The 15,021-nt window shown below is 37.0% G+C and overlaps 1 protein-coding gene across 1 annotated transcript; it reads right to left on the bottom strand.

Moving 5' to 3' along the window:
• Positions 1 to 10,256, bottom strand: LOC308705475 (pyroglutamylated RF-amide peptide receptor; the record flags this gene model as incomplete). Its single annotated transcript, XM_081390497.1, has 6 exons — positions 1 to 479; positions 1,202 to 1,299; positions 2,640 to 2,872; positions 3,738 to 3,799; positions 5,614 to 5,772; positions 9,926 to 10,256. The coding sequence occupies 6 exons, from the start codon at positions 10,254 to 10,256 to the stop codon at positions 1 to 3; spliced, it is 1,362 nt and encodes a 453-aa protein (XP_081246623.1).
• Between the last annotated feature and the right edge of the window lie 4,765 nt (positions 10,257 to 15,021).

Genomic DNA, 15,021 nt, shown 5'->3' with positions numbered 1-15,021 from the left:
TCACTTTCCCAGTGTGAGAGGCTGGTCAAAACTAGACGTGCTGTCTGTGTGTGGAGGGTCAATAACGCTAAGTATCATGGTACTGGAGGTCTTTTTGGATCTGATGGCACTAAGAAGATTCATGGGGGGAGACATGTTAGACGTAGGCCTCTCTGGTTCAGCTTCCCATGCTGGTTTACTCCATGACCTGATCTCTCTTTGTCTAGATGTCGTCTCCAGGCCCCGTCTGGGTTCGACTGACTCCACTGTTGATATGCCCACTCGTTTGTGACTCCTCCAGGACCAACAGGAACACTTGCTGCAGCAGCAACCTCTTCCGCCGGAGCTCCATCCTCGGGTGAGGAGAGCCAGCAGGTCCCTCTTGAAGGTGGTGTTGAGGGCGGCATAAACCAACGGGTTACACACCGAGTTGCTGAATCCCAGGATCTGAACCACACTGACCAGGAGAAACTCAGAGTCAAGATCAAGCTCCAGCTGACCTGTGTTTCCAGAACAAACATGCAAGGTAAGTTATAAAACTGTAAGCCAATTTCCTCACAAATCAAGAAAACTTAATTTCATAAAATATTTCAGGATTGACTTTTAGGGGCATGGACACATCACGTTGTTTGCGTTTAAAAAATCGAGACGCGGGGTAGTGGTGTGAAAAAAATGCGCGAGACAGCAAAAAATGAGTGTGACAGACAACATATGGAAAAATATGTTCAGTATGAACAGCCCCTAAATTGTTAGTTGTAATCATCACAATCGCGAGTGCGATATAACAGTTCAAAAATATAACTTATTTTTGGCACAATATTGGTAGTTAAGGCCCAATGACACCACAAGCAATCACACCAATGCGCGATAAAGTTCTGTTTATTATAAACGCACAAGATAACAATCTTTGTATAGAGTCACTAGTAGCTACTAACCAATCTCACAATATTTGCCATAGTGCTAAGTGTGAGACAATGGATAAAAAAAAAAAATATATATATAGAAAAATTGCATGCCGATGGTTCACAGGAATGATCTGTTGACCCTCTGATGTTTTGAGGAGGAGGAGAATCTGAAGTGAGAATGTTTTCTATACGACAGGAAAGACAGCAGCTGGCTGACAGACAAAATTAGTCTTTTTTTTTTTTCATTACCCGTGAGAGGCAGAAAAAAACAGGGAGATTGACAACAGGAGGGAAGGGCACAAGAAATGTTGTGTTACCATAGTCAAGCAGTAGGGAGACCAGATGGAAAGGTGCCCAGCAGGCAGCAAAGAGCAGCACCACGGTGGCCATCATTCTTATTGCACGCTTCTTCCTCCTGAGAATGAAAGGCATTTCCATTGTTACAGACATGTCATTAAAAGCGCATTACAGGGGTGTCAATCAAACAGCATTTCATTTGTACCAGTCTACCAAGATCATCTGATCCAAGAGCAACAATCTAGACGCTATACAATACTTGAAATATGAAAGCATCTGCTCAATGGACCTCTCAAAAGCAGAGTATAATTAAATGGAATATAAATATATATATATATATATATATATATATATATATATATATATATATATATATATATGTTTATTGTTGTTCAGCCCAGGGTTCTTCCTTGGATCCTTGGTGAATAGAAATGGAGCAAGGACCGTCTCTGTTATGTATGTAACCCTATTACAGAATACAATGACCTGCGAGCGGGCAGCATATGGAGAAACCCTGGGGTGTCCAGCCCACAGGGTGGAATTTTTCAACCCCGGGGGGGGGCAAGGTGGCTTGCCAAGGAAAAGACACATGCTCAGAGAGGCTTACAGTGGAAATACACATGTGGGGGTCGCCCAAGGAAGGAACCATGCACATGGAGGCACCTAGCCAACACGAAAGCTGCCGGTGGCATAACTCTGGCGTAGACTTCAACGGCGCTGGAGGAACTCAGGGCTTCTCTGGGAATGGCGAGCAAGCGAATCCTAGTACCGGCTAGTTGAAGCGAATACATGAGAGGACATTGGCTCCACTCGGAGATTGTAGAATCTCGCGAATGTGTTGTGTGTCGCCAAGCCTGCAGCTCTGCAGATGTCTGTTAGCGAGGCGCCATGCGCTAGAGCCCAAGAGGAAGCCACACTCCGGGTGGAGTGTGCCTTCACACCAAGGGGGCATGGTCGACCTTGCTGCTGGTATGCCAAAGCAATGGCGTCCACTATCCAGTGAGACAACCTTTGCTTGGAGAGAGCCTTTCCCTTCAGCTTCCCACCATTACAGACGAAGAGCTGGTCTAAGGTCCTGAAACACTGCATTCTGTCTACGTAAGCACGGAGGACACGTACTGGACAGAGCAGTGCCAATTTCTGTCCATTTCTGGGTGTTCTTGTTTATCAATAAACATTCGCTTTTTGATTACTGTTACCTTTGTTTTTACTATTGTAATTCTGTGAGTGATTTTAATTTCCAACCCATTTTGGGTTAATTTTAACCCAGCGGTATCATCATTTTTAAACAATAGTTGAGTTAAATAAAAAAAGCCCAGTATGTTGGGTCAAATATTTAACCCAAAAACAACTCAGTGCTGATTCTGTCCCTTTTTGATCAAGCGCTGTGTTGCCAAAATGAGCCAAATTGGGTTGTTTTTAACCAAGCATTTTTGGAGTGCTCTCTTGAAGACTAACCTGGTAATCTTGTTGATTTCAGATCCCGGAAGTGTTTGAAACATGACATCATGTACTTTGTGTTTGCCCCAGAGCTCTCGCATGATCTTCCAGTACAGGATGGCCATGGTCGCCAAGGGGACCAGGAACACCAGCACGGACAGGCAGGTAGTGTAGGCCCTCCTCTGCTGCTGGCTTGGCCAGACTTCCAAACAACAGGTGTAGTGGACATCGAACAGGAAGTCATATTTCACCTGGATAGAGGAAATTCATTATGTGACTCCTTCATTCTTCTATCATGTTTCTTAAAAAAAAGTCTGACAGATAGGAGGAAAGGTTAGAGGCAGCTAATACTGTATATGAATATAAGGGTCTGATTTACTGACTGACAGGCATTTCTAATGGGTAAAGAGAGCTGTCTAATGGGTAAAGAGATCTGTCTAATGGGTAAAGAGATCTGCTGCTTTAAACAGCGTGACATCAATGACCATTTGATTGGGGTGATTCATGCAAGACGTCTTTGAAGAAAAAAGAGCTAATAGAGAACGTGAAAGCTGCACACACAAGGACAATAAACATAAAGCAAAAACACAATAAGGGGAAGGCATTATTATCTCAATGAAAACATATGAACATTGCATTTGAAGCCCTCAATGGTCTCTTCTAGCACAGCAAGCATCTAATTTTAACCTAATAGTGTTGATGCATCTGTTATTTCTAGCGGCCGCTGCTGTGCATGAGAATTACTGAGTCAAATGGCTAGATTTGTTCTGATCCTATTTAAACTATCAGCAGCTTTTTTACTATTTCTTTCATGTTATCTTTTGGTTTAATAATTACAAACCATTTCATAAATTAAATGATAACTAGTACATTTGTTTCTTCCCTCAGATAGATTCAGCTGATACCAAGATGAATACTGATGTTTCTGTCCCAGTTCACTGTGTTCCATGTCTCTGATTGTTAATGACTCGAGTTTTGTCTGTGACATAATGTCCAGCAGCGAAGTGTGAGCAAACTTTAAATGGCCCATTTACTCTACAAACAGTGGTCTATGTAGTGGTGATGATAGGGATGTGAATGTAGTATTTTTTTTTTTTTTTAAGGTTGCATGTTTACCTCCACTTTCTGGACAAACCACATGGGAGCCGCGATTGCCAGGGCAACCAACCACACGGCCACTGTAATATGAAGGAAAAGACATAATATTTGTTGTTTCCGATAACTTCAAAAGAAACTGAAAGAAGATATTTTTGGGGTCTAAGTCAGTGGGGTCATACCTGAACAAAATAGTTGAAACATTCTTCAAAATATCTTTGTTTGTGAAAGATTGCCAGGGCAACCAACCACACAGACAGTGTAAAATAAGCCAAAAAGACAAAATATTTTGATATTTTCTAGAATTTTAAATGTCAGTATTGTCTAGTTCAGGGTTTTCAAACTGGTCTGGAAACCACAAATATTTTTAGTATATTATAGTAAATGATTGTGAATTGTTTTACTTGTCTTTATACATATAAAAATTGGTATATTATGTTTATTACATTATATTATGTGAAACAAAAATAGTTGTTTTTTTTTAAACTTAAAAATAGTTGCACATTATATTATGTTTATATGTAAACATTTATACAGTAAATATGGGTAATATGGATGTTTATACATTAAAATGAATATTTTATATCTTTAACCCTTAAAAGCATATCTCGGGTCTTTAGTGACCCGGGACGTCATTTTTTTAATTTAGACATCAACCTTCTTAGTATTCCTAAATGAATTAATTATAAACAATATAACAAAAAAAAAAAAAAAAAATAATGCCTGTTTTCCTATTAATTTTTTGTAACAATTGTATACGGTTGCTAGTGACCCAAGGTGTGTAACAGTGTAAGTATACTTTTTTCTGTACAACAATAATTGAATATTTGATAACTGAATAAGTGCAATTCACCTTTATTCCACTAGGTGGAAATGTCTAATACACAATGACACAATGATGATATGACCAGATGCAGAATGTTCTGGGAAATGAGTTCTGATGAGGACAGTGATGAGTATAAAACATCTGCTCAAACTGAACACTTCCAAGCTCCAAAAGGTAACAAAATATGCTTTATTTTATCCTTCTGTAATTGTTACTCTAATATCAGGAGAGTTTTATAGTATCACGACAGGTAGAGATCCATCAGTGTTACATATAGATCCGGGTCGCTAAAGACCCAAATATGTAATAATGATTGGCGAAACATTTATACATTTAAAGGTTAAGAGGACCCCATCCATTATACAAAGTTCTCTCATGAAACTCTAGATGGCGCAGGCTGATAGGTCCTTAACTCAACCTGCTTGCAATCACATTGTTATCTATAGGGCATATCTGATTGGTTCCTGCTGTTTCAGTAGCCAATGAGCTTGCGTGCTCAACCTTCAAATACATGGATAGCATTTGCTTTAACAGTGCAGCGTATGGTGTATTCAGAAACCCTCCACCTTCCCCAGCTCCACCTGTATAGATCTGCTACGGGTAATTTGTGTACACTATATTGTACACTATATAGCAGCAGCATGTCTTGATCACAGCAGCGTGTAGTGTATATATGGCAGTAGCAAGTAAATAAAAGCCTAAATTCAATCTGTTCATCATATAAAGCAATCAAGTCTTTTTGGAAAATTTGGAATAAACTGCTCAATTCATATGGATTAGTTTTATGGTGTCTTTAACTTTTTGAAGCGTCAAAGTGGTAGTTGTGTAGCTGTCTATGGAGGGACAGAAAGCTCTCAGATTTTATCAAAAAGATCTTCATTTGTGTTCCGAAGATGAACAAAAGCCTTACAGGTTTGAAATGATATGAAGGTGAGTTAGTAATGACAGAATTTTCCATTTTTGGGTGAACTAACCCTTTAAATGTATTAACAAATTTAAAGTCTAGCTGCTGTTGTAAGTGTTAATAACTACTCAGCAAAATTCTTTAATCTCTCTCTCTCCATAACTCACCCAGCATCTTGATGGCATGGCAGAGAAAGTAGCTGATGCGGACATGAAGAGGATAAAGGATTCCCTGGAAACGCTCTACAGCAATACACGTCATGGTGAGCATGCTGGTCGCAATAGCAGTCACTTGTAGGAATGGTATTAGCTTGCAGAGAAAATCTCCTGTGGATGAAAAAAATAATTAGGGACAGCAAATTAATCAGTGAGACAGAAAATGAGTGAGAAAACAGGCTAATGGACTGATGAATGACTGAATAATTCCAGATGTACAGTACACAGCGGATAGGGTTAACTATGGGGCGCCGTTTGTAAAGCGGCTCACGCTGAAAATAACAGCAACATTTTGTCACATTTAGCTTCAAACAATGTTTAAAAAACTGGTATGAATTTTTGACGGTCACTTTTTAGCACATTTACAACAATATTTGTCAACTTAGAGATATTTTAAATAGTTAAATCTAAATATTAAATGTTACCCCTAAATGTTAAATGTTAAATCTAAATGCTAAATCTAAATCTAAATGTTAAATCTAAATGTTGAATCTAAATGTTTCGGGTGAAACAAAATATTTAACTAATATGCAAATTCAAAATGCCGGTAACCGGAAGTGGCAAAATGAAAGCTCGAGGAGGTCAGTGTGTGTTTATAGCATGGTTTATAGTGTCAAATAATGAATAAAAACCATTTCATCCGAGGAAATGGACTCTTGGACATGGATTATCGTGATAATAACTACCTAAAATAATAAACACGTTTGGAGAAACTGTAGAGTTTCGTGATGAGAGTGATGACAGAGACGACATGGCATTCAGTCAAAGTGAGCCCCCTCGTGGCTGGCTATTATGGCTACAGGTCATAAGTCCCGCACTTTTCATAAAAGTGACACTAGCCTACTCTTCAAATACAGTTTCTCCAAATGTGTTTTTTATTTTAAGTAGTTATTATCACGATAATCCATGTCCAAGATTCCATTTCCTCGGATGAGATGGTTTTTATTCGTTATTTGACACTAAACCATGCTATAAACACACTGACCTCCTCGAGCTTTTATTTTGGCACTTCCGGTTACCGGCATTTTGAATTTGCATATTAGTTAAATATTTAGTTTCACCCAAAACATTTAGATTCAACATTTAGATTTAGATTTAACATTTAGATTTAACATTTAGATTTAGATTTAACATTTAGATTCAACATTTAGATTTAGATTTAATATTTAGATTTAACATTTAGGTGTAACATTTAATATTTAGATTTAACTATTTAAAATATCCCTAAGTTGACAAATATTGTTGTAAATGTGCTAAAAGGTGACCGTCAAAAATTCATACCAGTTTTTTAAACATTGTTTGAAGCTAAATGTGACAAAATGTTGCTGTTATTTTCAGCGTGAGCCGCTTTACAAACGGTGCCCCATAGTTAACTGTTGATAATTAAAAATATATGGAATAGGATACTGAGACTTTCAGAGGTATGGCTAACTAGAAGGAAATGTGTGGGCAGTAAATGTATGGTCTTTATAGACAATGATGAGGACAGAAGGGACCACGACCACATGCGCATTCTTTTCTGACACAATGCTCCTCATCACAGATTGGGTTTGTGTTGCCACGGATTTGAGGAGCAGTCTTCTCTCAGAAGTCATGACATAATGACTGTCCTTCATTATGCCATGCCATTACATGAAAGGTCAATGACTCTTGCGAAAGACAGAATCTAAAACACAACATGACGCATGCTAATGGCATATGCAATGATTTGTAGAGTAAAGCAAATGGCAGGCATAGCTTGTTGTCTTACTGATAATTGAGGTTATATTTACTTAAAGGTATAGTGGAGGATCTTTCCGAATTTTAGATAAGACCCGCCCTCTCCACTTTTGAATAAGTTTGATTGATTCACCAGAATGATTGACAATCAGGAGGACCAATAGTATAGGTGATCCACCCGGAAGTAAAAAATCCTCCGCTATACCTTTAATATTTGTTTTGGTTTATGTCAAGTGTTAAAATTTTGGCTGGTTATCATAGTCCAGTTAGGCCCTGCCTGTAGGCCCTGCAAAAAGCCTCTTTTTTTTCCATTGACAGCCAATCAAAAGTAGTCATTTATTATGATGAAATAAAATGTCCAGAACTGGACAAACCAAAAAACTTGTTTGTTTTAATGCATCAAATATTAGATTTTATAAAAAATAAATAAAGATGTATATACAGTGCTGGTCAGAATGATTTGCCCCCTTAATATATATGATCAAAGATGGCTGTAAAAAAAAAAAAAAAAAAAAAAAAAAAAATCTGAATTGTTTATCCTTTTGATATTTTATTTAAAAAAAATGCAAAAATCTAACCTTTTATTGAAGTAAAATAATTGAAAGGGGGGAAAATCACATTATGAAATAAATGTTTTCTCCAAAACACATTGGGAACAATGATTTGCCCCCTTTTATTAAATATTTTTTCCAACCTCCCTCCACATTTAATTATTTTACTTCAATGAAAGGTTAGATTTTTGCTTTTTTTTTTTTTAAATTAACAATGCAGATTTATTTTTTACAGCCATCTTTGATCATATTTACCAAGGGGGCAAATAATTTTGACCAGCACTGTATATGCATTATATCCCATTGGGATCAGTAAGTTTATACTTTTATTCAGAAAGGACACATTAAATCACAATAAACGGGCACAACAAAGGGCACAATAAAGAAGGATCACGTGACACTGAAGACTAAAGTAATGATGCTGAAAATACAGCTTATCCATTACAAAAATAAATTACATTTTGAAAATATATTAAAATAACTGTTTTTTTTTAATTGTTTATATTTTCAGTAACAATATTACAGTTTTTACTGTCAAAGAAACCAAATAAATGCAGCCTTGGTGAGCATAAGATACTTTTTTCAAAAACACACAAAAATAATTGAACATTGTTTCTACAGCAACACAAGCACATTAACATTTGTTATTTACACAAACATTGTAATTATGGAAATATGGACAGCTGCAAGGATTTCAAGAACTTCGGGTAAAGGGCTCATTTATAATTTAACTGCATGTTCCACCGATCTTGATTAATCAATGGTGACCTTCCATCTCATCGATGGATACTTGGAGCTCTAATGTGAGTGGACTTGTTGCACATAATTAAGGTGTTGAGAAACCATACCACACAAATACAGATAAATGCAGTCACAAGCACACAACATGCAGATGTATTCAAACACAACAGTGCCTTTCTGTGCCTTAGTGAGGCTGTTTCTGCATGGTCACGACGACTCAATTATGGATGATATGGATGATTGTAGACAGTCTACTTTTAGGATGGCCGTGAATGTTAATCAGCCATCAGCAAAATCTTAAGCTGAAGAAGGCTAAAATCTTATGTACAGGTCCATTGAATTGTCTGACAGCATAATAATGTCTGTCAGAGTAATGTGTGTTCCAGAAATTATACATTATACATTATGTAAATTAACTATTTTTCATTTTTTTTTTAGCTATGATGATACTGCATGTTTGTGTATTCGCCCTCATGTCATTTCAAACCTGTATTTCAACTGTTTTTGTCCAGGCAATCAAAGTTAATGGGGTCCAAATCAACATTGGACCGTTTTGACAAGCATTGTATGGTCGAAAAAACACGGAGGCATTTTTCACAGAAGACATACAGGTTTGGCAGAACATGAGAGTCAGTAAATGATGGCAGGATTTTTATTTTGCTGTGAATTATTAACATCAGAAACCCTTTTCGGAGATGGAAAAGGAATGAATTATGACGATAGCTTAAGGTACCTAGACATTTCTAAACAGTTTATGTCTCTTTTAAAAACCTCAGTGCTCATTTTTGTGCTTCAAGGGTATATGTGCAGTTTTGCACCTGATTTATTCAATGGCATGACTTCATGATTCAAGCGCATCTTTTATTCAGTGCCCATGTATTGAAGTGTAGCACAAACCTTTTTGAATTGTGTAGGTTTATGAATGAACAGGTACAGAATGTGTAGAAAGCATTGAAAACCTTTACACTTTACTCACCCTCCTTTGAGTTTATGTATTAATTGCCATAAATGACTTTATTAGCTTCATCAGTGTCTTTGCTCATGTACTGTGAACTGAGAGTATATACATAAGTACTCTCTATTTCAGCGATATATACTTACATTTTCAAAGCTTTCGCTTTATAAAACTGAGGCTGAAAAAAACATAATGAAGGAAAAATGAGGTGGCCAAATGGATATACACAGTTATGAAACATCATAAACACAACAGAAACTAAGATTTCTGCCAAGCGTGAAAAAAATAATAATTCTACCTGCCAACCAGTTGGTGAAGAAGTGCTGAAACAGTGTGGCAGGAACACACACTATGGATATCAGAAGGTCACTGAGTGCCAGAGAGCAAATGAAAAAGGTGCTGGGAGATTGCAGAGCCTTCCTGCGACATAAGAGAACCAGCACCGCCCCGTTACCCACCACCGCAAACCCAAAGATGAGCATGTAGAGCAGGCCAAAAACCGGAAGCAGGGCACTAGGGAGTCTGGGCACAGCAACCAACGGAGGAATGGAGTATTCCTGGATGAACTGCCAGCGAGAGAGGTTGGAAGCCTTCAGCATGAGGTCCAGAAGATGGGCGGTCAGGTTCATAATGATGGTTTTCAAGGGTGTAATTTGTTTGAAGAATTCCGGTATTGATACTTCCTTCCACTGTGGTCTAGCAACAGTTCTTCTGATCTCTGGAGTCTAATTTTGCCATTTCTCCATTAGAGCCTGTGTAATATTGATTTGTTTCTTTTGATAATGATGGCTTGCAGGCATTTGTCATGGTTGTTCCTTGATGATGATGAAAGCTTTCATGCCTTTATCTGATTTTGGGACAATCTGTTGTGTTCATTGACAGGCTGCTGCTCTGCTTGACAAAAACCTGTTCTGATACCAGCATTAAAATGACGCCCCACTGTTGACTCTCAGTATGTCAGAATATCCTTTAGTTGTTCTAGCTCCTTCTTGTCAATGCCTGATATCACATTGTATTATGGCTCATTTTTTGCATGATCCTTTGTCATCTTCACAGTCCAGCTTTCTGTAATTGTTATGCTTTCTCCATAATGGATTGTGTTCAATCAGTCTTCGCCTTGCAATCTTGCAATATGCTGACAAATGAAGAAACATGGCTCTGTTTATATGATTTGAATGCTTAACATTAATAATCATAATATTAAGGGAGACCTCAGACCGGAGCTAGTTGTCTCACTTTTTACTTTTTTCTTCACTTTTATTTTTATTTTTTAAAGTAGTCCTAAATGTCTGTATTAATACACACGTTACAGGCTTTAAAACATTCAAAACATATGTGACAACTTGCCCCAACCTGCCATCTATGAAAAATATCCTTTTCCTGACTGAGAACACAGTTGGGTAGAATCTACAGTACTTCCATGATATAGGCAGTAGTTTACCCAAAATACCCAAGCGCTATTAAAATATGATGATAGGGAAATTGTAGTTTAGATGACAGTACTTTTATTTATTTATTTATTTATTTAAGTGAATAATAGAGAAAGGCATATTTGTGTAGGCCTATTTGAAATGAATGACTTTATAAACTTTATATTTACTGAGATGCAGCCCTTGAGACAACGTCGCCTTGTGGCAACTTGGACCATCGTTCTCTAACCGCATTAATATAGCCTCACTGTCTCTTAAAATTATACTGTTGCGATTAAATTTAATGTAAACAGTAAATTATACTATTTACATGCAGATTTTTTGGAGTCAGTTTCTTGCAAAATAAACACAAGCAAATAAATATCCAATTATAGGTTAGCCTATATTTAAAGCCTATCATAAAATACGAGACGAGAGATATATCTTGTAGATATTTACATTTGCTAATTAAAAAGAAAATTAAATGTTAATCGGTTAATTTCATTTTGCATTAGAAAGGTGGATATGCTTTTAAGGTTACAGGAATGTTTTAAAAAATCGATTTCATCTTCACATCTAAACAGGCGACTCGAGATAATGTTATGAAGTACTCTAGCCTAATAAAGCGACACATTTGCTTCCAGTAGATCATAAAAGGCATGGTAAATGTTAAATCCACTGTTTAAAGAGAGATATTGTATAGAAATAACGAAAACACTTCGCGCACTTACTGTGATCTGATTCGGTGGCTCGTTATTCCCTCAAAGTTTCTCCGACGCGACTTTGAACTTCTTCTCCCTTCATTGCGTCAGCTCTTGTGGTCTTGGTGTTGAGATGCTTTGAAAACCCATCATATTCTCCTCAACACGCACAACGCGGGTTTTATAATTTATTTATTTTCTTAACTGGAAACAGTCAGTCATGCGTTCCTCTTCCAAGACAGAGTAACAAACACCGACAGTCCAACATTCAACATCTGTGTGTTAGCCAACCAGCGACAGAGCAGTACAGAAGAAACACTCCCCTGAGCTGCATGCGATGCTTTAGATCTATCTATCTATCTATCTATCTATCTATCTATCTATCTATCTATCTATCTATCTATCTATCTGTCTGTCTGTCTGTCTGTCTGTCTGTCTGTCATTTTGTTCTGACAAAAAAAGAAACTATGCTGTTTGTATTGACATTTACAACATAACAAATTAATTTATGTTGACTTAAATTATAGGAAACATACCTTCCATACTTTAGAATTCTGTTTTAATAATAAGATTATGTTTAATATGATGTGACACCCACAATAGGCAACTATGATTTTCCTAGGGTATTGTAAGTGTGTTGTTTTCATTCTCAAGCCTCAAAGCATGATTTCCAACTCTTTTTAACTTGCCATTGAAGTAGTAGAAGTGATCACTTTCAGCTTCAATTTGATTAACTTTATCCATATTACTTTGGGTAACTTGTTTTGAACTCTGATATTTTCTCAGGGGTGATGGTTGTAGTGCATTCTGCGACATGAAAGTTAGCTCTGTTGAAGGCTCTTGTATATATTTCACCGTTGAAGGCTCTTGTGGTCTTGGTGTTGTATTATAAAACATATTTTTTATCATCTTCTCCTGGCATCTTTTCAACCCAGAACTGGTGCGATGAATTAGTCCATAGCAACCATCTTCATCTGTTTCTTTATATGTGGTTGTTTTCTCTATTGATGTTTTATCTTCTTGTATCAGTATCTCTATTTCTGTTGTACATTCTGTTTCAGGAAGTTCTGTTGTCATTTCTACCTCGTGTTCAGTCACATGTTCATGCTTTCTTGAAGGGGTTGGTGTAACTACTGGTTCATTTTTTGCAAGATCTTCTGATCTTAAATCATCATATTTTGACTGTTTTTCTTCATATGTGGTGTCTGTTCTCTCCACAGTTGTTTTATCTTCTGGTGTTTGTAACTCAATTTCTGTTGTACATTCTGTTTCGAGAGACTCAGTTGTCATTGTTGTCTCTGATCTGGTCACTATGAAATCTTCTGTATATTTTGTGGAAGTTGTTGGTGTCATTGGTTCATTTTCACCTTTTGTCTTAGTTGTTTCTGAAATGAAATAATCAGGTTCTGGTCGTCTTTCTTCATATGTGGTGTCTGTTCTCTCCACAGCTGTTTTTCCTTCTGATTTTAATAATTCGATTTCTGTGGTACATTCAGTTTCAGGAGCCTCTGTTGTCATTCTTTTGTCCTGTTCAGTCTCTATTAAATCTTCTGTATATTTTCTAAATGTGGTTGGTGTAACTGATTCATTTGTACCATCAGATGCAAGAATTTTTGAACTTAAATCATCAATTATTATCAACTTCTCCTGACATCTTTTCAGCCCAGAGGTGGTGCGATGAATTAGTCCATAGCAACCATCTTCATCTGTTTCTTTATATGTGGTTGTTTTCTCTATTGATGTTTTATCTTCTTGTATCAGTATCTCTATTTCTGTTGTACATTCTGTTTCAGGAAGTTCTGTTGTCATTTCTACCTCGTGTTCAGTCACATGTTCATGCTTTCTTGAAGGGGTTGGTGTAACTACTGGTTCATTTTTTGCAAGATCTTCTGATCTTAAATCATCATATTTTGACTGTTTTTCTTCATATGTGGTGTCTGTTCTCTCCACAGTTGTTTTATCTTCTGGTGTTTGTAACTCAATTTCTGTTGTACATTCTGTTTCGAGAGACTCAGTTGTCATTGTTGTCTCTGATCTGGTCACTATGAAATCTTCTGTATATTTTGTGGAAGTTGTTGGTGTCATTGGTTCATTTTCACCTTTTGTCTTAGTTGTTTCTGAAATGAAATAATCAGGTTCTGGTCGTCTTTCTTCATATGTGGTGTCTGTTCTCTCCACAGCTGTTTTTCCTTCTGATTTTAATAATTCGATTTCTGTGGTACATTCAGTTTCAGGAGCCTCTGTTGTCATTCTTTTGTCCTGTTCAGTCTCTATTAAATCTTCTGTATATTTTCTAAATGTGGTTGGTGTAACTGATTCATTTGTACCATCAGATGCAAGAATTTTTGAACTTAAATCATCAATTATTATCAACTTCTCCTGACATCTTTTCAGCCCAGAGGTGGTGCGATGAATTAGTCCATAGCAACCATCTTCATCTGTTTCTTTATATGTGGTTGTTCTCTCTATTGATGTTTTATCTTCTTGTATCAGTATCTCTATTTCTGTTGTACATTCTGTTTCAGAAAGTTCTGTTGTCATTTCTACCTCGTGTTCAGTCACATGTTCATGCTTTCTGGAAGGGGTTGGTGTAACTGGTTCATTTTTTGCAAGATCTTCTGATCTTAAATCATCATATTTTGACTGTCTTTCTGTGGTGTCTGTTCTCTCCACAGGCGTTTTTCCTTCTGATTCTAATAATTCGATTTCTGTGGTACATTCAGTTTCAAGAGCCTCTGTTGTCATTCTTTTGTCCTGTTCAGTCTCCATTAAATCTTCTGCATATTTTCTAAATGTGGTTGGTGTGACTAATTCATTTGTACCATCAGGTGAAAGAATTTTTGAACTTAAATCATCAATTATTATCAACTTCTCCTGACATCTTTTCAAACCAGAGCTTGTGCGATGCATTAGTCCAAAGCAACCATCTTCATCTGTTTGCTGTGTCTCTTCAGTTTCTTTGCTTGGTGGTGATTGAATTTCCTCTTCTGGCACTGCCATTGTTGGTGTCATTTCTTTATTTTCCATTGATGGTGTCTCCAGAATTTCTTCAGGTTTTTCTATTGAGCTCCCTGAGTCTGTCATACATCCTGCATCAGGAAGCTCTAATGTAATTTCATGTTCAGTCACTATGACAGATTGTTTGTGTTCTCTGGAAGTTGTTGATGTCACTGGTTCATTTGTACTTTTGGTTGTAGAATCTTCTGACCTTAAATCATAAAGTTGTGACTGTCTTTCTTCATATGTGGTGTCTGTTCTCTCCACAGTTGTTTTATCTTCTGGTG

Source organism: Scardinius erythrophthalmus (genome assembly GCF_964197995.2).
Source record: "Scardinius erythrophthalmus genome assembly, chromosome: 17".
In the NCBI taxonomy this organism is placed as follows: Eukaryota; Metazoa; Chordata; class Actinopteri; order Cypriniformes; family Leuciscidae; genus Scardinius; species Scardinius erythrophthalmus.
The sequence above is the reverse complement of the archived record's forward strand: the minus strand, read 5'-3'. Positions and strand labels throughout refer to the sequence as shown.